The following is a 25,643-nucleotide window of genomic DNA, read 5'->3' as shown; positions in this document are numbered from 1 at the left end:
GTGAGCTGCGCCTTCCTTTAAAAAAAAAATAGATATAGATATAGATATATACATAGATAGATAGATAGATAGATAGATAGATAGATATTTATATCTATATCTATGTATATCTATACCATCTATATATCTATAGATATGTATTTTTTAGCAACTCTTACACCTCAAGAAATAACCCAATTTAAAAGTGGGCAAAGGATTTAAATAGATATTTGTGTAAGAAGATATACAAATGGCCAATAAGCACATGAAAGAGGCTCAAAATCAATAGCCACTAGGGAAATATAAATCAAAAACACAATGAGATACCACTTCATACCCACTAGGATGGCCATAATTAAAAGGACAGAATAACAATTGTTACACACTGCGAATGGGAATGTAAAATGGTTCAACAGTTTTGGAAAACAGTTTGGCTGTTCCTCAAAAAATTACAGTTACTGCGTAAGCCAGCAATTCCATTCCAAGGTATATACCCAAGAGAAATGAAAACATATGTCCACACAAAAATTATACACAAATGGCAAGATTATTCATAATAGCCAAAGGTGGAAACAACTCAAATGGCCATCAACTGAATAACAAAATTTGTGGTATATCCACACAATGGAATATGATTCAGTCATAAAAAGGAAGTACTGATACATGTTATAACATGGATAAACCTTTAAAGCATGTTAACTGAAAGAAGCCAGACACAAGACATACATTGTACGCTTTAATTTATATGAAATGTCTAGAATAGGCAAATCTATAGACATAAAAAGTGTATTAGTGGTTGCCAAGTGCTTGGGGTAAGGAAGGATGGGGAATGACTTCTAATGGCTGTAGAGTTTCTTTCTGAGATGATGAAAATGTTCTGGAATTAGATAATAGTGATAGTTGTACAGTTTTGTAAATATACTAAAAACTACTAACTTGTACGCTTTAAGAAGGTGAATTTCATGGTATGTGAATTGTATCTCATTTTCATTTGTAAAATGAACAAAATTAGCAATGAGAAGATAGAAATGCATCACAATAAACAAGTAGGGTTTATTCCATAAATATAAAGATTGTTCAAGATCAGAAACTCTATACACGAGTCAAAATTGAAGAAAAAAGCCATAGTGTAACACTAGATGCTAAAAAAGACATTTGATAAAATTCAGCAGCCATTAATTTTTTTAAAAATCACAAAGTAAAATAGGAACTAGAAAGAAACTATGTACATATATTAAATGCTATCACCAAAAACTTGCCACATTAACCTAGAGAAATATTAAAACGATCGCAATTATAGTAACCTATTTTATAGCAAGGCCAAATAAATACAATTAAATAAGAATACAATTGGCATAAAATTGGAAAGGAAGAGAAACTATTATTTGCACTGATAATATCATTGTATACCTAGAAAACCTAAGAGACTCACGTAAAAAAAAAAAAAGTAAAAAGAGGATTTGGTAAGTCAGCTGCACACTAAATAGATAAACATAAATCAGTAGCTTTTTTTCAATGTATCAATGAGTGTATCTAGAAATGTTTATAAAAATTATAGAACACTTAGGAATACAGAGAGGGTGCCAAAAAATGTATACACATTTTAAGAAAGGAAAAAAGTGTATTAAAATTGTAACACTCAATATATACCGATAACAAAAGATGAATACAAGTCATGTGTATACATTTTTTTGGCATCCCTGGTATTTAACAAGAAAAGCATAAGAACCTACATAAACAAAACTAAAATCTCGTGTTTCCCCGAAAATAAGACCTAGCCAGACAATCAGCTCTAATGCGTCTTTTGGAGCAAAAATTAATATAAGACCCAGTATTATATTATATTACTTATATTACTAATATTATGTTATGTTATATTATATTATATTGTATTATATTATATTATATTATATTATATTATATTATATTATATTAATTATATTATATTATAAAGACCTGGTCTTATAGTAAAATAAGACCAGGGCTTATATTAATTTTTGTTCCAAAAGACACATTAGAGCTGATTGTCTGGCTAGGTCTTATTTTCGGGGGAACACAGTCTTATTGAAGGACATAAAAACAGATTTAAAAACATGAAAAGAAATACCGGTTCAGGCGGGGAGGCGGGGAAAAAATAAAAAAGAAATACCATATCTTAGGTGAAAAGGTTGGTACTTTTAAAAATGTCAATTCTCTTAAACTAGTATATAGCTTTAATGTAATTCCAATTAAAATCCTCACAGATTTTTTAAAATTATATAAAATCACCATCAACTTTATAGAGAAGAATATCTGTCAAAAGATAGCAAAAAAAGGATGAAAAAGAGTGGAGAGGAGGGTTTTGTCTTATCAAATATTAGAACATATTATGAAAGCAACTGTAGTCAAATCAATATATTATTGGAATAGGAACAGAAACAATGATCATAGGGAGAGAATGAATACCAAAAAAAATTTCCAGTATTTATTATGTGACAAAGGTGGCATTTCAATTCAGTGGGAAAAGAATGGATTACTTAATAATTTAGTGCTAGGGCAACTGGTTAACATTTTGAAAGAAAATACATGGGCGGCCGGATTGCTCATGGTGGTTAGAGCACAGTGTTCATAGTAACACCAAGGTCGCCAGTTCAATTCCCACAGGGACCAGTGAGCTGCGCCCTCCACAATGAGATTGAAAATAACGACTTCACTTGGAGCTTAGCTGCACCCACCACAACTAGATTGAAAATGACGACCTGACATTGAGCTGATGGGTTGTGGAAAAACACATTGTTCCCCAATATTCCCCAATAAAAGAAAAAAGAAAAAAAAGAAAATACAATAGTACCCATTTTCTACCATATACAAAAATAAATTCCTGATGATTACACATTTACATGTAAAAAAATGAAATAAGTCTTGGAGACCACGTGTACAACATAAGGGGAAAACCTCTTGAATTAAGGCAAGAAATTAAAAATCCATACATGAAAAAGCAGATGTATTTAACTATATACAAATTTTAAATTTGTGTATGACAAAAAGTGGTAATTCCCAAAGTATGGTCCTATGACCAGCAGCAGTAGCAGCAGCAGCATCTGGGCAATTGTGAAAAATACAAATTCTTGCTTCCCACCCTAGACTTACTGAATCAGAAGGTCTTGGTGTGGTGCCCAGTAACCTGGGTTTAATAAGCTCTCCAAGTGATTCTGATGTACAGCTAAAGTCTGGGGGCCACAAAGGCAACGGACAAAAACTAAATTTGGAAAAAAATATTTGCATCAAAGATAACATTCAGAGGATTAACACTTCTAACATACAAATATTTTTTTATAAGTTGATGGGAAAAGAACAAATAACCAAACAGAAAAGTGGGCCAAGCATACAAAGAGCAATCAGAGAATACCAAATCAAAATATACAAACATTAAAAAATGCTTAAACTTACGCCGCAGTCAGGGAAGTGCAAATTAAAGTCATAATGCACTTTACAACTATTTAATAGGAAAAATGTAAAAAGAGCAGCATCACCTATGGCTAGAGGGAAATGGGTGTTCTCAGGCTGGACACCTCCTTTGTGAAAAGCCATCTGGTAACATCTATAAAACTGAAAGTCTCAAATATATGGTGATGGAAGGAGAACTGACTCTGGGTGGTGAACACATAATAGGATTTATAGATGATGTAATACAGAATTGTACACCTGAAATCTATGTAACTGTGCTAACAACTGTCACCCCAATAAACTTTAGAAAAAACAAAACCTGAAAGTCCACAAATTATTCAACATAGCCAGCCCACTCCTCGGACTCCAGCTCCCCAGAAATAAAAGCACTCACATATAAGGAAAGAATCACCAGAGCGTTTACTGAAACATTATTTGTACGAGAAAAACACTGAAATCCAAGTGAATGCCCTTCATTGGGGTACAACTGAAGAATTCTGGTGTGTTTGCTGCATGAAATATAATGTAACTATTAAAATAAGGAAATAATTAAACAGAGGATCTCAACATTAGCTGTATAAGAATCCCCGGAAGGTCATTAAAACTCAGATTGCTGGGACCCATCACCAAGGTTTCTCAATCGCAGATCTGCGATGGAGTCCAAGAATTTGTGTTTCTAAAAGTTCCCAGTGCTGATAGCTGCCGGCCCAAGGACTGCACTTTGAGAATCACTGGTTTAAAATACTATTAAGTGAGAAGAGTAAAGTATGAAAATATATTTAATATGGTCAAATTTTTGTAAAATTAACAATGACTTCCAAAAACCCTATACGTATGGATATATATGCACATGAAGAAAAAAGTGGAAAAATAGTATGCAATTAACATGGATTTACTTGTGGAGGTGATGGACAAAGAATAAGAAGTTGTTACTACAACAGTCTATACATATGTAATGTGATCACGTTATGCTTTTACTTAAAATTATTTGTGTGTAATATGTATAAAGGAAAAAAAAAAAACCAAGTACTTTCCAACCTTATATTCCTTCACCCAGAACATAATGACACCCTTTTTCGGGCATGAACATACCTGATATGAAGACACAGGAGACGGAAGATATGGGGAGAGAGCAGACTGAGCGAGCATCCTGTTGGGAGTGATGTTATAAGGAGCTGGGTAAAACCTGCAGGAAGGAACCTCATCAGTAAGGAGTCACGTAGACAGAGCCACTTGCCGCTAAGTGCTGTTTAAAAATCAAGAAGAAACATCCAAGTGCCTGGACACAGGCTGTTGTCATTTTCAGGTGACCTGATTATATAAACACCCTTACCCATTATGAAGAGCTGTGGCTGGGTCATAGGTCAAGGCCATACCACCCTATGAAGAAAGAACACAGAGTACATATTGTGAGCCATGGGGTGAGAAGAGGAACAAGCCCAGAAATGTCAAGGTTGAGGATGTATTTGGTTCAACTGATTAAAGTGAAGTCTAGACAAGCTGTTCCAGAGTTTTTCTGGTTCTTCACACTGCAAAACCCCATTCAAGACCCACGCTGAAGAGCATGTTAAGTAGCCAGCATCTCTCAGTTATAAACTATAGCTCTCAAGCTTGCCACCTAAGCTCACAGAAATCAGGCCATGGTCATTTCCATTCCATTTAATATCCTCAGTACTCCTGTTTCCTTAGAGGTCCTCTTACCATGTCTCCATTTCTTGGCCAGGCCCGTCCATTTTGCACAAATTTTCCTTGGTTCTGTCGTTTCTTTGGACCACCATCAGCAAATTTGCAAAGCAATGGATCAGATGGGGCTGCCAAGAGAGAAAGCAGACAGGCAGCTGAGTCCCACCTCACTTAGCCCACTCACACTCATGCAAAACTCCTCCACAATCTTCACTGGAAGTAACAACCTGTGGCCCTCTCAGCCTGATTCCCAGATGCCTCACCTGGTACTCCAGGGGGTGTCTTAATATATTTTCCATTAAAGTGGGTGATGATGGCTTCACACTTCTCTGTGGACTCCATCCTAAGGAGCACAAGAGGGGTTAGGCTCTAGCTTCTCCAGGATCTGTGCTCTCCCTACATTCAAAAAGACAGCTCTAATTTCCCAGCCCCACAAATGCTCTAAAAGTTGTGTCTATAGAAACAGTGTTTCCTCCACACAAATTCAAAGTATCCTGAAGTGGCAAACCCAGCTTCTAATGAAGGTTTTCTCAACTGCTCTGGTAGGGGTCCTGAAAGGAATAATGGAGGCCTTTAAGCTATGAATATGTATTCCAAAGGAGATACTGATAGATGGGCCTAGTATTGTGTCTGGTTCATAAATAAGAATACAATTAATAGTGGCTGTTATCATTACTTTTATTACAAAATTCCTAATGGACATTGTTCCTTCAATTTGATAAAACTACACAAGCTAAGAATTTGCCAATATTTGTTTTTTGGATTATTAATCAAGGTCTCATTAACTACTGATAACATCATTAAGATTTCATGAGTCTGTAGGTGGAAACAATAATAAGACAGCATTTTTATGGTCCATAGTGATAGAAAAAACAATGTTGCTAACTACTGAGTTAAAGTATCTTGTGAGGGAAAGAGGGTTGAATAAGGAATCATAAAATTTGGACTCCAGAGCCTGTTCACCATCCAAAAGCTCTGTAAGTCAGGACATGCACAAAAACCCTTTGGACCCCATTCCTCATTTCTGCTTTAGAAAAATTATACATCTACCCTACTACCCAGGGTTGTATAAATCGAATGAAATAATCTATAGAAATGTGTTCTAAAAAATGGTAAGGGTCTACAGCATAGAAGGTACCGTATCTTCCCCTCTTTCCCTATTCAAAGCAAGTCTCAGTATAGTTTCTATGCCAATAACCACTAAAATTATAAGCCACTCCTGTGAAGGCGTGTTCACCAACAAAACAAAAGACTCCAATGAAACCTTTTAGAGAAAACCACACGTGAGGTGTCCTAGATCAGAAGTCTTTAGTTGGCTTACTCCTATTCCCTAATCTTTCAGAAGGCATGCAGAGTTTTAAGAGACTTGCTTTCAGAACCACGACTTCTTCACAAACTCTTTCCTAAAAATGATCGGCCTGAGGGATCGCTCACGACCACTAGTGATCCAAGGCTAAGTCCCCTCTGACAGCCCCTCCTCTCAATTTGCTTCACACTCTTCCCAAAACTCAACACGAGGCAGTGATGACTGAGTTACAAATGCTCCCAATTCTTCCTCCCAACAGAAGCTGGAGGAGTCACAAGTTGTCAACTGACACATAAAAACACTCAGTTTTGAAGAAAGATCACCCTGGTTCTTGGCATATGATTCAGACAGAATTCAAAGAATTCCTATTTTAACAAAACTCTTTCCATTCCTATTTACTTATTTATGTGAACAAGGTTTCTCCACATGAAAACAAAAACAGGAACAGAACTGATATTAAACCCTGTCTTGTTACAGCAATACACAATATTCACTGACGGCTACATGACCTAATTAGAAAAATCTAAATAAAATAAACTTTTCCATGCCATAGCAGAAGCATTTAATAAAATTTACTTTATATAAAATAATTTTGTATCAACATTTTAATATATTTATGTTGTTTGGGGCAACTATGAACTAATAATTATAAAGAGAATTTTCATGGCCACTGGAAAAATATTTAATTTACATATACATTTTTATTGCAGAGAAGTATGACAGAATCATCCATAAAAAGACTTTCAACTATAAAAATATTTTACACTAGAATATAATTCTGTAGGAAAATGGAATGGAAATACAAGATCAGGAAGGAAAAAAGGAACACGATAAAAAAGATGTAAGAGTTATGACTATTAAAAAAAGAAATGCCGTGCTCGCTTCGGCAGTGCATATACTAAAATTGGAACGATACAGAGAAGATTAGCATGGCCCCTGAGCGAGGATGACACGCAAATTTGTGAAGGGTTCCATATTTAAAAAAAAAAAGAAAAGAAAAGAAATGCCTTGGGGGGAGGGGGTTCATACAGTGTGAGGGATATAAATGATAAACGTCTACGTATTACTTTGTCTTGTGCACCTGAAACTAATTTTAAAAAAAGCACCTTACGTATTTTAAAAATGGATGATTTTGTGTATCAAATTGCTATGACATTTAGATTTTTTTTACAGATTTTTAAAAAATTAAATTTATTGGGGTGACATTGGTTAGTAAAATTATATAGGTTTCAAATGTACATTTCTATAATGAATCATCTATATATTGCATTGCGTATTCACCACCCAGAGTCAGTTCTCCTTCCATCACCACATATTTGATCGCCTTTTCTCTCTTCTACCACACTGCCGTGACATTTAGATTTCATTTGGATACATTTAAAAACGATATGACAGCTTGATTTAAAATATGTTTAAGCTATACACGATGTCAGAGGGGTAACAGATTGGGAGGTATCACTTTGTGACAGGTGTAAATGTCTAACTATCACATTGCTTTGTGCACCTGAAACTAATAAAAATAAATAAAACATCAATGTTTAAAATTTGTTGGAAATCACACATAGCAAGAATCTAAATTTATGAAGAAAATTTGTAGTTATTAACGTAGAAAACATGCAAGGGTTTTAATAGTTTTTCAAGTCTTCAAAGTCACCATTCCCAAAATGGGTTCTAAGACACCCAGGGCCACTTCCATGAACTCACAGAGGCACAGTAAGGGGCATTTTAACTTTCTGAAGAAAATACAGCAACATCTGCTGCATGCTGTGTGTACAACTAACTCTAAATAGTTCACCATTTCAACAGCCAATCACCCTTACGACAAAAGCAAGTACCATAAGAAAATCAATGTGTAACAGGAAATGAGGGTGTAAATGTCCAATCTGATTCCAAGGTTTGAGAAGATGTACAGTGTCAAACAGGTACACATCCATTAGTAAGTATAGTTATTTAAGGATGAAATAAACATATTTTCTCTTTCAATGTATTTTTTCAAATAGCTACAAAATTGTTAAGATATGAACACTTAAAAAAAAAGATATGAACACTTTTTGAGTTGTTTAGACCATTTAATTACTTAATAAATTGAACTGTTAAGCATTTTGTTTAGTCTAGGGCAAAAAATTAACAAGACAACTATGGTGCCATGATCTGAAAAAGGTTAGGAACCTCTGCTTGAAGAGAGTGTGGGAGAAAAAAAAAGTCCGATGACCACAAGCCTAGGAACTCCCCTTAGTTATCCGTGGGATTGCCAGCAGGTGGTGCTACCAAGATTGAGTTGCCTAGAGAAGCCCTTTTCTCTTCCCAAGGTCTAAAACATTCCAAGAGAGTGTTCTTGGATCAGACAAGATATTTAAAACAAAAAGGGATCTTCAGATCATTTAGTCTAGTAGTTTTCAAACTTTACAAAAAGGCAACAGAATCCCCTTTCAAACAAAATCTTAAGATAAATAAAAGCAGAAACATTTCTTAAGTGGGCTGGAGGCAGCTGCGGCTCTACAGTGACACCTAAGCTCGGAAGAGGGCACCCCAGAGAGCTGTGCAGCTCTAGGAAATCACTCATCTAAATCAATCTCTACTTCACAGAGTAAACCCAGGCTCGTAAAGGTCCGATACCACGTGGGCAGTTAGTGGCCAAGTTGGTGCTAGAATCTAAGTTTCTCAACAGATCTGAAAATGTAGACCAAAACTTCCACTTCGTCCTAACTGATCTTGAAGCCAGAAGGATTAGATTAGGGCTCTGCTCTACCACCCACTTCTGTGACACCTCGGGCAAAACACTTCATATTGGGAAATTTTGTCTCCTTATCAATCAAATGAAGAATTAATACTTATTGCACAGGGTTGTTGTAATGATTAAATCAAATAATAGGATCAGAAACTACTCAGTAAACTATAAGATATGGAATTATTTATTTGATTGGGTCTGGATCAAAGGAAAGGCTAGAGTAGCAGGAAGTAGTGGGGAAAGAATAAAGATTTGGGGGCACATGTTAAGTATTGGTACCTATAATTAAGTGAACTTTTGATTTACCATCAAGTACTTCCAGCTAATAGTTTGGTCCCTTGGGGGGGGTGTGGCATGGATTTTTTTGGTGACTTTCTAAGTGACATTCTTTATTAACCTCATTTTCTATTCCTGGCACCACTCACCTTGCAAAGCCAACCCCTCTGCTGGTCCCACTGGTGTCTCGAAGGATTCGAGTGGAGATAACCTGGCCAAAGGGCTTCAACATTCCCTCCAGTTCTTGCTCATCCATTGATAGTGGGAGGTTTGATATGTATAAATTTGTGGGGTCCTGCTCCTGTTGCTATGGAAATAAAAGTGAGAAAATAAAGTTCACATTTGTTATCCATCTCCCACCTTCAGCCCTCATCCACAAAATGATATTTCAGAATAGATATAGTAGGAAGGGTGCCACATAAACAAAGAGAATCTTAACAACTATTTGTAACACCTACTCCCACTACCATGGGTTGTATATTGAATCCTGGCAAAAAAAAAAAAAAAAAAAAAAAAAAAGCAGATTTCCTATTACTCGTGCTGTACAAGCCCACAATACCATTGGTAAAGTTTTGCCTGTCTCTTTAAGAACTAGGCAGCGCAGCCCTGCCCCCTCCCTGCAACAGCCTGTCCCAGAGGCTGGATTCTCTTGGACTGCCTGGTTCCCTGGCTGGATTGTTTTGAGTAATCCTCCCTCCCCCCCTCTTCCGGCCACAGCAGACTCCTCTGTGTAGGAATGCCTGTTCACTCCCTGATGGAGGAAAAGCAGGAAGAGGGAGAAGGGGAAAGGGAAGGCAGTGTGCTGGGGGCTGCACTCAGGGACACATGTATAGCTCACGGGGTCAGTATGGAGCCCTGAAAGTTCTAGTCTCGTAGGAACTCTGAAGACTCCTCCACTCTACTGCCAGAGGGCTTTTCTTCAGAAAGAAGCGGTGGGAGAGCCGTTCCAGTGGGCAGAATGTACACAATGGCTAAAACTTCCCACAGCTGTAGTTGTAAGAATTTTATAAGCAGTCACTCTGCTCTAGACTGTGGGTCACCAGCAACCTTAATCGCTCTCTGCCTTTCCCTTCAGGGCTTCCATTTTCTTTAACTGTTAAAGAAAAGGTGGCTGATAGACGTGCCTCATTGCTCTACACAGAGTATTCACAATGACTTCAGAAAAGTAAGGGGACAATTCCCAGAAGGGAGAGAAAAGCCTCTAGTTTCCTAGCTGTCTAGATCAAAATGAAAGCTCGAGACAGAACTGAGAAGGAAAGACAGTCTCCTTCCTGGCTGTGGCTTTCCTCTTCCTCTCCCCCAGCCCAACCACCCCACCCCCAGGGGACAGTGGTGGGAGCTGCAGAACATCCTTCTGAACTTCTGAGATGCGCAGCTGGCTTCTTCAGAGAATGTTGCAAAACTACCACCGGCTGTCTGGTATGGAAGTAAGAGGCCAGGGTGGGGAAGAGGAAACGGCAGGGCAAGGGAAGAAGTCCGTTGACCTTCTGGCCTGCTTATGATACTTGATGAGAAGAAAAGAGTTGACAGAGCTACTTGCCACAGATTCTGAACACCATCTTCCTCTAGCCCCCAAGGGGTGCCCACTGCGGTCCTGGCCCAGACTGTCTTTGACCAGATATAGTCACCAAGCCCCGCAGATGGCCCTTGCCCATCAACTTCATGGTTCTTAGGCCCTCTGGGGGCCTTGAACTGGACCAACCCCTCGGAGGAATAGACAAGGGGTAGTACCCTTACCTTTGCCATCTGTGCCTGTACACCACTGGCTTTCAGGGCTGTTACAGCTTTCTGTGCAGCTGAAGGACTATCAAAGTCCACAAAGCCGTAGCCTGGAACAGGGAAACAGCATCACTAGGCAGTGGGAGTGTAAGGGAGGCAGGAGGCCCAGCTTTGCAGGAGACAGAAGAGGAGTTATAACCCGTGCGATAGAAGTGGTAGGGAGAAAAGAGAAGTTAGAAGTTTCAGGTAGTAACCCATGTGCCCCTCAAACCCTGTGAGATTTGGTCTCCTTTACAGCTAAGAATGCCACGAGTAACGAGGTGGTTGTGGTGTCCTTGCCTTTCTCCCTCCCCCTTAAGAAATCTGAGGTTTCAGGAACTTGGCTCTTCTCATAAACCACAGCCTCCCCCCAATTCTAGAAGAACCCCTTCCTCTTTTCTAGCCACGCCCCCGAAATGTTAGGCACGTAGGGAGCACAGCCTTTCCATTGCAGGTAACCAGACACCTGCTGGAAGAAGCCCCTTCCCCACCCCAGCCTACATACCTTTCCCCTCCTTCTACTTTCCACCCCCTCCTAGAACTGCTCAAAACCCCAACAAAATATTCATCCTCACAAAAGAATACTATCAAATCATCCCCCCACTACCACCAAAAAGAATTTACAATGCTTTCCTAAGGAGAGATAACCTCACCTACCCATATCCATCCAATCCAGGGAAACGTGAGGTCTAAAGTAAGCCCAAAGGACTCAAAGACTCTCTGTGCGGGCTTCTAGCTTTGGGTCCCCAAAATAGCATTTTCAGCTCTAGTTATCTGGTCACTAAACAATCTAACTATCTGCTAGGCTTTTCAGCCTGAAAACCTTACAGACTCCTCTCTGGCCTTTCAGCAGTAAAGGGCAGAGACAAGGGATGGCCTCACTCACAGCTGCTCTCCATCAGCAAGAGCAGGTATTCTCACCTTTGCATTTGTTTGTAGTCTTATCCAGGATGGCTTTAGTGGAGACAATCTTGCCATATCTAAGGGAGAAGGAAACAAAGGTATGACCTTAGGGCAGGGATTTAGAAAAGGACAGAGACTGAGACATCTGGATGAATCCCTGTCCTTTCTCCACTCCCACTAGGACAACTGATCCTACTCAAACCTTAATAAAGACAAAGAAGAATTGAACTTAAACATCACACTTATCATAGAAACGTATTCCCCAAAGGCACCTACAAGAAATAAGGTAACTGTAGCAGCCCTTACAATACCAACATATATCTCTCTTCTTCTCCAACTACAACAGATACCACTTGGAAAGAGACTACTGTCTTTTGGGGCAAACAGCTTGGCGATGTCCACCTAGCACAGTGTGTAAGGGCAGAGCTCATGCTGGAATTCCTTGAGGACTAAAAATAATCCTTGATATTACTTATCTACTTTAGGACAAATACCATTCCTCCAATGACAAACCTACAGACACTTCATTCCCTACCCCTCTGCTGCCCCCCTGATTGAAGGTCAACCTGAGTCAAACTGCTTTTGTTCCAATCCTGGTTCTGCCACTTTGTAGCTATGTGGGATCTTGGACAACCTTTCTGTGCCTCAGTCTCATCAAATGTGTAAGAGACAGGATTGTTGGGAATATGAAATGAATTTATGAATATGAAGCACTAATATCTACCACATGGTAAACACTGGAAAATTCTGAGCTGCTATTATTGTTATTACATTCAAGGGACCTCAATTTTAATCTACTGCAAATTTCTCTCTTGCTTTACTGTATTCTAAGACTTCTATTTTTCATGGTCAAGATTTGAGTGTGTTTGGAGGAGAGTGGGCACAAGACCAGCACAACAGCAGTGTTAAGGGAATTATCTAAAACTTGGTGATAAGGCAACATGAGGACTGTATATCCTTTCAATGTCATTCTGGAACATAGTCAAATGGGCCCATTTAAGGTATATTTCATTATCTAGCAGGATGTTTCTTTGTTTGACTTACTCTTTACTACCAACCAGGGCCCAGACTTTGTGAAGATACATATTAACTTGTAGATTTTTAACCAGTAGAAATGCATATAATTTCGATACAATGGAAAAGATAACTTTTATTTCCTATAGAATATAAACCAGTTTTGTATGTAACCTAGCAATCTAATTACAACATCATTTTCTCAGTACCTGTAAATACTTAGTCCTTCAAATGCTCTTCAAACACATTTTACCATCCTCCTGATTCCTTCATTAATAAGTAAAATAAATCTTTGGCATGTGCTCACCTATATTTGTATGAGAGTCGTGTTTTTCCACTTTTTTGAAAACTATACTTTAGCAGCAGAGTTCCCCAAAGTTGAGCAGTGGAATATCACAGGTCAGGGATTATATTAGAAGTGCTGCACTAGAAAGAAGTCGCTACATTCCACTCAAGGAGGGTGAAAATATTAAAGAGACAAAACAGAAATCACTAACAAAGTCAGAAGTATAAGATTTAACTGAAAACAGTTGGCAGGGACTGAATTTGAGACCAATACCCCAAACAAGCAATTTTTTCTACCTCTCCTCTCATCCCTAGAGAACATAGTGTGATTGATGTATTTGTTTCACTCCTTGGCGGCCTCTCACTGACATAGCGGGGCTTCTGTGACCCAATGAATTAGAGAGAATAAGCTAAGCAATGCCCTAGAGGCTGGGAAAAGAACACATTCAAATGGGATGGGGGGTGGAGGGATGTACTTGAATGTGGTGACCCTAGCCCTTCAGGGCTACATACTTGGATTCTTTCCCAAATTTAGGCAAAGGAAGGGATTCATGAGACTAGGCCAGAGGACACACATGCTGCTATCCCTCCGAAGGCCCCAGGGTGGAGCCTGCTGTGGTCTGAGCAGCCTGAGACTTTGAGCTCAGAATTTCCACAGCAGCTGGCAACAGCTGGGTTTGCTGCTGCTTTCTCCTCGGAAGAAGGAGCCCCTCCAAGAAACCAGGAGTTCCAGTCCCAGACTCCATGCCTCTCCTTCCTGCCCATCAGGGCTTAGGATCCAGCAACTTTTATTTCCCCAACAGAGAAAACTGGGACAAAGGCAAGAAGTCCTTGTATGCATATGAAACACCCTTTCTAGAAATGTTTAACTCCCAGCTCGAAGCCCAAGATGGTTCTACCCACCTGTTCTTCTCAGCCTCCCTTTCCTCATAACTCATGTAGCACGTATTCTTTCCCTGCCTCATTCCTACTTCTCCATAGTCCCGTATTGGGCTCCTTACTTCCATCCTACATGCTGACCCTGACTATTTTCATCCCTTCAGACACAGCAGAAGGTAAGGCAACCATTGGAAAGGGCAAAATGAAAGTCTACAAGTATAATGAAGTAGAACTGAGTTTTTTCTCTGTCTTGTGAAATGAGAGGGTTTTTGTAGCACATATTTAGGACAAGAAACACGAGGTGCAGAAATCAAGGAACTACGGCCGGCCCAGTGACTCAGGCGGTTAGGGCTCCATGTTCCTAACTCCGAAGGCTGCCGGTTGGATTCCCACATGGGCCAGTGGGCTCTCAACCACAAGGGTGCCAGTTCAACTCCTTGAGTCCACAAGGGATGGTGGGCAGCGCCCCCTGCAACTAAGATTGAACAGGGCACCTTGAGCTGAGCTGCCTCCCGGATGGCTCAGTTGGTTGGAGCGCGTCCTCTCAACCACAAGGTTGCCAGTTCTGACTCCCACAAGGGATGGTGGGCTGTGCCCTCTGCAACTAGAAAAAAAATGGCAACTGGACCTGGAGCTGAGCTGTGCCCTCCACAACTAAGACTGAAAGGACAACTTGACTTGGAGAAAAAAAAAAGTCCTGGAAGTACACACTGTTCCCCAATAAAGTCCTGTTCCCCTTCCCCAATAAAATCTTAAAAAAAAAAAAAAAAACCTTAAAAAAAAGGAAAGAAATCAAGGAACTAGACTGATATGATACTTTTTCCTGATAAAGCAACATTTCTGCCAATTCCCATTCCCCCAAAACATTACTAGTCCTAGACTAAGTTCCATTTAAATGCCTTTCTATAAAGGAAGCTGAAGTAAAGAAACCACTTTTGTACATACACCTAGCCTTTAGAGATTGAGTTTGTGTGGCCTAGTGCTAGCAAAAATCCGTATGATTTGCGTGGACCAAACAAACTACTTACTACTTCAGAAGAGTAAGGGATTTATAGAGGACATCTGATGCCTTATACGACTACATTTTGGGGGCAAAATATTCTGCCTCTCCAGGATTTGGAATACTGGAACTTACATATACTGTTGTGGGAGTTGGAATTAGTTTAGCCACTTCAGAAGTTGTTTAGTAGCATCTACGAAAGCTGAACAAATGTATATCCTATGAGTCAGAATTCATAGCAACACTGTTCATATTCAAGTAGATGCCTTTGGGGGTGGGGAGGAGATAGTACCTGAGAGGGGGTAACCTTCTGAAGAGCTGGTAATGTTCTATTTCACCTTGTGAATATTCACTGTTGTACATACACTTACGATTTTTGCACTTTTGTGTACACTTGTTATACTTCAAAACAAAGCTTAAAAACACGGTAAATTTACACAGTCTAAGGTTGCTATTTCTATCTCTTTCTACCATTCACTTACCCAAATTAAATTTCCCTGCTCCCCATTAATGTCCCCATTCCACCCCCAGGTTTCTTCCTCTAATCATTCCCCCCAACTGTATTGTTTGAAACACACATTTTTCTGCCAAATGGAATGGTGCTAACATTTCTGCACTTTTGCAATTTTTCCAGCATTCCTTAGTGGGCTAATTCCACAATAGCTATCTCCATCTTATGACGCAAATCTAGGCTGAAGAACCCAAAAAATCTTTAGGGGGTAGAGGCAGAGTGACAGCCTCTTTCTTACCTTCCTCTCTGTCCACTAATTTGAGAACCCCTCTAGTTCACGGGGAATATCTCTAGCAGCAGAAACTCTCCTAAGTATACAATTCAATTGACTAGTTCCATTCTCTTCTATTCCCACTACCGGCTCTCACTGCTTTCTAATCAGTATCTTTGGAGATGCTGAACATTTCTATTCAAGGTGTAAGGTCAGGAATCTTTCCACTTAGACCATCAGTTCTAGATACCTGCTGGAAACAAAGTCATATACTAAGCTTCAAAGGCCAGCCCTATCCTGGCTTTTCTCAAAGAAACACGTCAAGTTTTCATATATTAGTAGCAGGTAGAATTTCTTTAAGAGAAGTTGTTGAAAAACCTTATGTCTATGGGGTAGAAGCAAAATAATATTGCATTTCAGGATAAGAGTATCTGGCAAAAAGCCAGTATCACCAAATCTGTACTGTCTCTGGAAGCCTACCCACACATACCCCAACTTACGACTGACACAACTTGACAAGGTCCTGGTCAGTAGTGCCTGGTTGCAATCCCCGGATGTACAGGTTGGTTTTGCTCAGCTGGTCATTTCCATTGCTCCCACTGTTACTGTTAGGGGTACTGTTATTTGGACTAGGTGGTGCCATCTGCTGAGACAATGACACATATGGCTGCAGGGAGACATGAGGAACAGAAGGTCAAAATGATTATATATTTAGATGTTGGAGAATAAGGAAGATCCTGACCTCTTGGAAAGAATGATTCCAAACTTTAACAGCAATGAACTCAATAGACAGTTTTAAAAAAAACACTAAAGGAATTCCTCTCTGCCATAGAATATGTAAACACATAACTGTTCTACCTATTCTTCAGGAATAATGAGAGGCCAGAATAAGCTTGTTAAGGTATCAAAAAAAGGTACTCTGTTATAGTGGAATGTTTTTTTCATACAGATGCTGGAGAACACAACGTATGCCTCTTAAGTAAACTGTGTAATGAGATAAGACTAATAAAATCTAGGTTCCATTCAAAAATTATGAAGAGGAAATAATAAAAATTTAGCAATTCATGAAGTATAAGTGAGTTGAACATAGATTATGTAACAAACTGTAGAATATGAGAGCTGCAAATACTTGCAAGAGCCTGAAAATTATTGTGAACTTAGACAAATAAAATGAAATACTAATTACCATGTCAGGTAGTAAAAAATAAAAATTTTTGCAATACTAACAGGGGGTTAGTCATAAGTTATTTACAAGTTTTAAAGGTTTAAATAAATTAACAATAGACACATTATGGTCAAGGAAACCCAGAATTGGGGGTGAAACATCTCTAATCTTTCACAACCGATACGAGGACAGGCAACCAGACCCTGCTACACATTTTTAAGGAACTTCTGTTAGAGACAAAACACCAGGCTGGCTGGAACATGGATCCATTCATTCATGGCATATTTTATAGCCTTATGCTCTAATCAAGCTTCTAGTGTTTGTTTATATTTGGTTCATCATACTCTAAATTTGCATAATTACCTATAATAGAGTACATTTTACTATATCACAGGAATATTCCAGTTCTCCCTTGGCTTAAAACATTTGATAGTATAAATCTATTTGGAATTATTTTAAAATGCTAGTTTTCATCTACAGGTTTTTTCCCCCTCTCTCTCTCTTTTTGGTGGTGATGGTGGTAAGGGATTGGATTAGTAACAGAAGAAAAAGAGAACCATGACTATCAAAGGGGAAATCGTCCCTCCAAAGAATCTTAATTAATGTGAAATGTGCCTCTTATATTTCATGTCTCTGACCTTTAGCAAATTGCAAAATAAAAATCTTTACTTGGGTTAAATATGTTGAAGCAGGTATTTCCCCACGTTTATCAATACAGGCTGACCTCAGAGACACCCTGTGCAGTTCTAGACCACCACCATATAGCTAATATCACAATAAAGTGGGTCACACAAACGTTTTGTTTTCCCAAATGCATATAAAACTTCAGGGGCCAGCCAGATGGCTCAGGCGGTTAGAGCTCCATGCTCCTAACTCCGAAGGCTGCCGGTTCGATTCCCACATGGGCCAGTGGGCTCTCAACCACAAGGTTGCCGATTCAACTCCTTGAGTCCCTCAAGGGATGGTGGGCTCCGCCCCCTGCAACTAAGATTGAACAAGGCACCTTGAGCTAAGCTGCCGCTGAGCTCCCGGATGGCTCAGTTGGTTGGAGCACGTCCTCTCAACCACAAGGTTGCTGGTTCGTTCGACTCCCGCAAGGGATGGTGGGCTGTGCCCCCTGCAACTAGAAAACGGCAACTGGACCTGGAGCTGAGCTGCGCCCTCCACAACTAAGACTGAAAGGACAACAACTTGATTTGGTAAAAAGGTCTGGAAATACACACTGTTCCCCAATAAAGTCCTGTTCTCTTCCCCAATAAAATCTTAATTAAAAAACCCCAAAAAACAAAAATAAAAACTTATGTTCACACTATGTTGTAGTCTATTAAGTGTGTAATAATAGCATTATGTCTAAAAAAGCTACTGTACATAGTTAATTAAAAAATTACTTAATTACTTTATTGCTAAAAACGCTAACCATCATGTGAGCCTTCAGTGTGTGTCATAATATTTTGGCTGGGAGAGGCTCTTCCCTTGATGTTGATGGCTGCTGACTGATCAGGACGGTGCTTGCTGAAAGTTGGTATGGATATGGCAATTTCTTAAAATAAGACAACATGAAGTTTGCTGCATCAATTGACTCTTCCTTTCATGAATGATTTCTCTGTACCATGTAATGCTGCTTGACAGCATTTTATCCACAATAGAACTTCTTTCAAAATGGAGTCAATCCTCTCAAACCCTGCTGCTGCTGCTTAATCAACTAAACCTATGTAATATTCTAAAGCCTTTGTCATTTCAACAATCTTCACAGCATCTTCACCAGGAGTAGATTCCATATCAAGAAACCACTTTCTTTGCTTATTCGTAAGAACTTATCCAACTTCACATCCGTTAAAGTTTTATCATGAGATTGCAGCAATTCAGTCACATCTTCAGGCTCCACTTCTAATTCTAGTTCTCTTGCTTTTTCCACATCTGCAGTTACTTCCTCCACTGAAGTCTTAAACATCTCATAGTCATCTGTGAGGGTTGGATTCAACTTCTTCCAAACTCCTATTAATGTTGATATTTTGACTCTTCCCATGAATTACGAATGTTCTTAATGGCATACAGAATGGTGAATCCTTTCCAGGTTTTCAATTTACTTTGCCCAGATCCATCAGAGGAATCACTAACTATGGCAACGATAGACTTACAAAATGTATTTCTTACTATTAAATAGTAAGACTTGAAAGTCAAAATTACTCCTTGGCCCATGGGCTGCAGAAGGATGTTGTGTTAGTAGCCATGAAACCAACATTAATCTCCTCGTACATCTCCATCAGAGCTCTTGGGTGACCAGGTGCATTGTCAATAAGCAGTAATATTTTGAAAGAAATCTTTTTTTCTGTGCAGTAGGTCTCAACAATGGGCTTAAAATATTCAGTAAACCATGTTGTAAACAGATATTCTGTCATCAGGCTTTGTTGTTCCATTTATAGAGCACAGGCAGAGTAGATTTAGCATAAATCTTCTTAAGGGCCCTAGAATTTTGGGAATGGTAAATGAGCATTTGTTTCAACTTAAAGTCACCAGCTGCATTAACCCCTAACAAGAGAGTCAGCCTGTCCTTTAAAGTCAGGCATTAATTTCTCTCTAGCTATAAAAGCCCCAGATGGTGTCTTCTTCCACTATAAGGCTGTTTTGTCTCCATTGAAAACCTGTTGTTTAGTGTATCCACCTCATTAATTAATTATCTTAGCTACATCCTCTGGATCACTCACTGCAGCTTCTACATCAGCACCTACAGCTGCACCTTGTACTTTTATGTTACGGAGACAGCTTCTTTCTTTAAACCTCATGGACCAACCTCTACTAGCTTCAAACTTTTATTCTACAGCTTTTCATCTCTCTCAGCCTTCACAGAATTGAAGAGTTAGGGCCTGCTCTAGATTAGGCTTTGGCTTAAGAGAATGTTGTGGTTGGTTTAATCTTCTGTCCAGACCACTAAAACTTTCTCCATATCAGCAATCAGGCTGTTTCGTTTCTTATCATTCATGTGTTCACTGAAGTAGTACTTTTAATTTGCATTCAAAGTCGGCTAACTGGTGCAAGAGGCCTAGCTTTCAGCCTATTTCAACTTTTGACATGCCTTCCTCACTAAGCTTAATTATTTTTACCTTCTGATTTAAAGAGAGAGACATGTGACTCTTCCTTTCACTTGAACTTGGAGGTCACTGTAGAGTTATTAATTGGCCTAATTTCAATATTGTTGTGTCTCAGGGAATAGGGAGGCCAGAGGAAAGGGAGAGAGATGGGGGAATGACTGGTGGGTGGAGAAGTCAGAACACATATAACATTTATTGATTAAGTTTGCTGTCTTATATGGGTACAGTTTGTGGCACCCCCAAAACAATTACGATAGTAACATCGAAAATCACTGATCACCATAACAAATATAATAATAATGAAAAGGTTTGAAATATTGCAAGAAGTACCAAAGTGTGACACAGAGACAGGAAGTGAGCAAATGTTGTTGGAAAAAATGGCACCAATAGACTTGCTTGATGGATGGTTGCCACAAACCTTCAATTTGTTAAAAAAAATGCAATATCTGCAAAGTACAATAAAGCAAAACACAATAATACAAAGTATGCCTGTATACCACTATGGAAAATCATCAATTCATAAATGAAGACAGCGGAGAGGAAGAAAGGGATTACAAGACAGCCAGAAAACAATTACCAAGATGGCAATAATAAGTTCTTACATAGTAATAATTATTTTCAATGTAAATAGATTAAAAAGGCACAGAGTAGCTGAACGCATAAAAAACAAGATCCAACTATATACTGCCTACAAAAGACGCATTTCAGCTACAAGGACACATATAGGAACAAAGTGAAGGGTTGAAAAACGATATTCCACATAAATGAAAACCAAAAGAAAGCAAGGATAACTATACTTATATCAGGAAAAAAATAGACATTAAGTAAAAATATTTTAACAAGAGACAAAGAAAGTTGTTACATAATGATAAAGTGGTCAATTCATCAAGAGGATATAACATTTATACATATACATACACCTATTATCAGAGCTCCTGGATATATTAAGCAAATACTAGCGGATCTGAAGGGAGAAATAGACAACAATACAGTAAAGTAGGTGACTTCAATATCCTTCTTTTAACAATGGATAGATCACCCAGACCAGAAAATCAATATGTAAACATTGGACTTGATTATACTTTAGAACAAATGGACCTAACAGAATATTGCATCCAAAAGCAATAAAATACACATTCTTGTTAAGTGCACATGGTACATTCTCCAGGACAGAGCCTATGTTGGGTCACAAAACAAGTCTCAGCAAATTTAAAAATACTGAAATCACACCAAGTATCTTTTCTGACCAAAATGGTATAAAACTAGAAATCAGTTAACAGGAGGAAAACTGGAAAATTCAGATATGTGGAAATTAAACAACACACTCCTGAACAACCTATGGGTCAAATATGAAATTTTAAAAAAAGTCCTGAAACAAACAAAAGTAGAAACACAACATACCAAAACTTATGGGATGCAGCAAAAGCAGGTCTAAGAGGGAAGTCTGTAGTGATAAATGGCTACCTTGAGGGGAAATATCTCGAATAAACCTCAAAGAACTAGAAAAGGAAGAACAAATTAAGCCCAAAGATAGCAGGGAAAAAAAGGAGATAAAGATCAGAGCAGAAATAAATGAAATAGAGATAGAAAAACAATAGAAAAGATTAAAAAAACCTAAGTGTTGGTTTTTTGAAAAGATAAACAACATGGACAAACCTTTAGCTAGACTTACCAAGAAAAAGAGAGGACCCAAATAAAATTATAAGTGAAAGATAAAACATTCGTTACAACTGATACCACAGAGATAACCACAAGAGATTGCTATGGATAATTATATGTCACCAAATTGGAAAATCTAAAATAAAAGCATAAACTCTTAGCAAGATACAACCTATCCAGTCTTAATCATGAAAAAAAAAATAGAAAATCTTAACGGACTAATAACAAGTAAGAAGAATGAATCAGCAATCAAACACTTCCCAACAAAGAAAAGCCCGGGACCAGACAGTTTCATGGGTGAATTCTACTAAGGATCTGAAAGAGAATTAACACAAATTCTTCTCAAACTCTTGCAGAAAATTGAAGAGGAGGTAACACTCCCAAATTCACTTTATAAGGCCAGCATTGCCCTGATACCACAGCCAGATAAGGATACTACAAAAAACAACAGACCAAAATCCGTGATGAATATAGATGAAAAAATTCTCAACAAAACACTAGCAAAATAAATTCAACATCACATTAAAAAGATCATACACCATGATCAAGTCAAATTCATCCCTGGGATGCAAAGATGGTTCAACATACACAAATCAATAAATATGATACACCACATTAATAGACTCAAAGACAAAAAAAATCACATGATCATCTTAATAGATGCAGAAAGAGCAACCGACAAAATTCAACATCCTTTCATGATAAAAATGCTCAACAAACAGGGTATAGGAGGAACACCCCTCAAAATGATAAAAGCCATATATAACAAGCCCACCGCTATCATACGTAATGGTGAAAGGTTGAAAACTTTTCTTCTAAGGTCACAAACAAGACAAGGGTTCCCACTCTGACAACTCCTATTCAACAATTAAGTTCACGAACTTGCCACTGTGCGCTTACATGGGCAGCCCTGTACAAACAGCTCAGTAAGGTTTCATAACCTTGGTATATCAGTGTCTCAGAGCTGTGCTCATGTCGACATGTGGTGGTATCTTGCCGAGTGGCGTTCGTTATTGTTGTTGCGTGTTTTTGTGTGTCATCGTGAGAATGTCTGAGCTTGAATTAGAGCAACGAACAAACATTAAATTTCTTGTTAAACTTGGCAAGAGTGGAAGTGAAATCAGGGACATGTTAGTCCAAGTTTATGGCGATAATGCCATGAAGAAAATGGCAGTGTACAAATGGATTAAACGTTTTTCTGAGGGGAGAGAATGTGTCACTGATGAAGAGAGGTCAGGGCAGCCAGTAACGAGCAGAACTGACGAAAACATTGCAAAACTTCATCAAATTGTGCATCAAAATCATTGGCTGACTGTGAGAAGCATAGCAGACCAAGTAAACATCGATAGAGAAACAGTGGGAAAATCTTAACTGAAAATCTTGGCAGGAGAAAGGTATACGCTAAAATGGTCCCGAAGGAGCTCTTGCATCACGACAATGCACCAGCTCACACGGCACTGTCTGTGTGGGAGTTTTTAGCCAGTAAACCAATAACTGTATTGGAACACCCTCCCTACTCACCTGATCTGGCCCCCAATGACTTTTTTACCGGAAGATAAAGGAAATATTGAAAGGAAGACGTTTTGATGAAATTCAGGACATCAAGTATAATATGACTACAGCTCTGATAGCCATTCCAGAAAGAGTTCCAAAATTGTTTTGAAGGGTGGACTAGGTGCCAGCATCTGTGCATAGCTTCCCAAGGGGAGTACTTCGAAGGTGACCGGACCGTAGTGATATTCAGCAATGAGGTATATAGCACTTTTTCTTTCTTTTTTTTTTTATAGCTCTTTTTCTAGGATGCGTTCGCAAACTGAATTGTCACTCCTCATATGTAATTATCTCTAAAGCCTCCCAAATCCCACTGAAATTATTATAAAGGTATAAAAAAGATATAAACCTCCCAGGACAAAGAAAACAGATAACACATCCCAACATTTTAGAAGGTGGATATCAGATGGATAAATGATATACAACTTAGAAAAGAAAAGCAAGCTAAAACCTAATAGGAAAAAAACAAGGAGCAAGGTGATTCTCCTCTAAAATCCCAGAAAGGCTCAGAAATTAGAGGCACCAAGTACCTAAAAAGACAGGGTTGTTAACGACACAATCAGGCTACCACTGCCCTACTTCCACCCCGCCTCCAGAAGAAAACTAGTTTATTCTTTGGGTAGATTGCACCAGAGGGACTCTGGATTCATAGCCACTAAGCACAGCTGAATGGGACAAGTACTAAACTGAAAACATGAGGATGAAGTAATACCCACAGTCATTTCTCCATCCCCACCCTCCAAAGAGATCGGAGGATTTCCCTGGGGCAACTGACCAGCCCAACAGAACAGCTTTATAAACGATGACATTCAGCTCTCTCCCTATACAACAGCCTGATCACCTATAGTGAAGTCCACCATTTAGTAAGGTTTTCCCATGCCAACAGGGCTGCCATCTGTGTTTTTAAAGGCTTCCACTCAAACAGCCAAAAATCACGAGACATTTAAGGAAAACCTCTGAAGTCAATGATCAAAACAAACAGAAAACCAAAAAAGAAACTCAAAAGAAAAAGAGACAAGACAGAAGAAAACTTAGTAAGACTTAAGAGTCTCAAGAAATTTGAACAAAAATATTTCATCTATGAAGCAAAAACAAAATTCAATAAAAAAGGAATATACAGAGACAAAAAAAAGTTCTTGGGAATTAAAATTACAATAGCAGATATTAAAAATATCCATAGAAGGGCTAGAAGAAAAACAAGATAAAAGAAATATCCCAGAAAGTAAAACTAAAAGATTAAACAATAGAAAATTACTATAGAAAATATAGTAATTCTCCCCTATCTGCAGGAGATACGTTCCAAGACCCCCAGTGGATACCTGATACTGTGGATAGTACCAAACCCTATATATACTGTTTTTTCCTATACATACATTCCTATTATAAAGTTTAATTTATAAATTAGGCACAGTAAGAGGTTAATAACAATAACTAGTAATAGAATAATCATAACAATATACTGTAATAAAGTTATGTGAATGTGGTCTTTCTCTGTTTCTCCAGTAATTTTTATATTTTGCAGTCCAAACCTATTTCTGAATCTGTATAACCATTCCTTACTTTCAGTAAATGGCTTGGTGTCACTCATTGCAGGAGATCCCTTGCTAAAATCTTTGTATAGGCTCACTGCTTTCTGGCACAACATGCTGCCATCAATCAGAACACGTTTTCTGTTCAGATCTTCCACCCACAAATTTAATGCATTTTCCATCTTTTTTTTTTTTTTTTTCATTTTAACAAAGCACTTAACACTCACTGTGGCTGTCACTTTTGCAGTTTGAGGTGCGACAAGACTGGCACAAACTTCTTTTGCCTTCTTCACAGTTTTACAGATAGAAGATTCATTCTTACTATAGATCTTAGCGACCTCCGATTTTTTTTCTTTTCTTACTAAATCGAGCAACTTTCACTTTTTCACTTAAAAGAAGCTTTGTACGGTTTCTCTTTGCCTTAATCTGAATTGCCAGCAAGCATCAGTACTTGTGTACTTTGGGGCCATTATTGAGTAAAATAGGGGGTTACTTGAACACAAGCACTGTGATAGGGAGACAGTCGATGTGATAACCGAGAGGCCTACCGAGTGACTAAAGGCCAGGTAGCGTAAACAGCGTGGAGATGCTGGACGAAGGCAATGATTCACGTACCAGGCAGGACAGAGTTGGAGCGTGTGCGATTTCATCACACAACTCAGAATGATGTCCGATTTAAAACTTATGAATT

At 38.6% G+C, this 25,643-nt stretch overlaps 1 protein-coding gene across 17 annotated transcripts in view; it reads right to left on the bottom strand.

The window, feature by feature from the left end:
- RBMS2 (RNA binding motif single stranded interacting protein 2) overlaps positions 1 to 25,643 on the bottom strand; it is a 77,552-nt gene that overhangs the window by 20,690 nt on the left and 31,219 nt on the right. For 14 of the 17 annotated variants that reach the window (XM_081059381.1, XM_081059382.1, XM_081059379.1 and 11 more), the window contains 8 exons: positions 16,460 to 16,626; positions 12,078 to 12,136; positions 11,136 to 11,227; positions 9,548 to 9,705; positions 5,352 to 5,431; positions 5,107 to 5,216; positions 4,739 to 4,785; positions 4,498 to 4,591 (listed from right to left, as the gene is read on the bottom strand). In XM_081059381.1, the coding sequence (XP_080915507.1) occupies positions 4,498 to 4,591; positions 4,739 to 4,785; positions 5,107 to 5,216; positions 5,352 to 5,431; positions 9,548 to 9,705; positions 11,136 to 11,227; positions 12,078 to 12,136; positions 16,460 to 16,626 (807 nt within the window). The remainder of the gene's footprint in view (positions 1 to 4,497; positions 4,592 to 4,738; positions 4,786 to 5,106; positions 5,217 to 5,351; positions 5,432 to 9,547; positions 9,706 to 11,135; positions 11,228 to 12,077; positions 12,137 to 16,459; positions 16,627 to 25,643) is intronic. The other 3 variants (XM_081059383.1, XM_081059369.1, XM_081059368.1) reach the window with 1 other exon arrangement.

Source organism: Rhinolophus hipposideros, assembly GCF_964194185.1.
Source record: "Rhinolophus hipposideros genome assembly, chromosome: 9".
NCBI classification, from domain to species: Eukaryota; Metazoa; Chordata; class Mammalia; order Chiroptera; family Rhinolophidae; genus Rhinolophus; species Rhinolophus hipposideros.
Note: the sequence above shows the minus strand (reverse complement) of the source record. Positions and strands in the feature narration are given on the sequence as shown.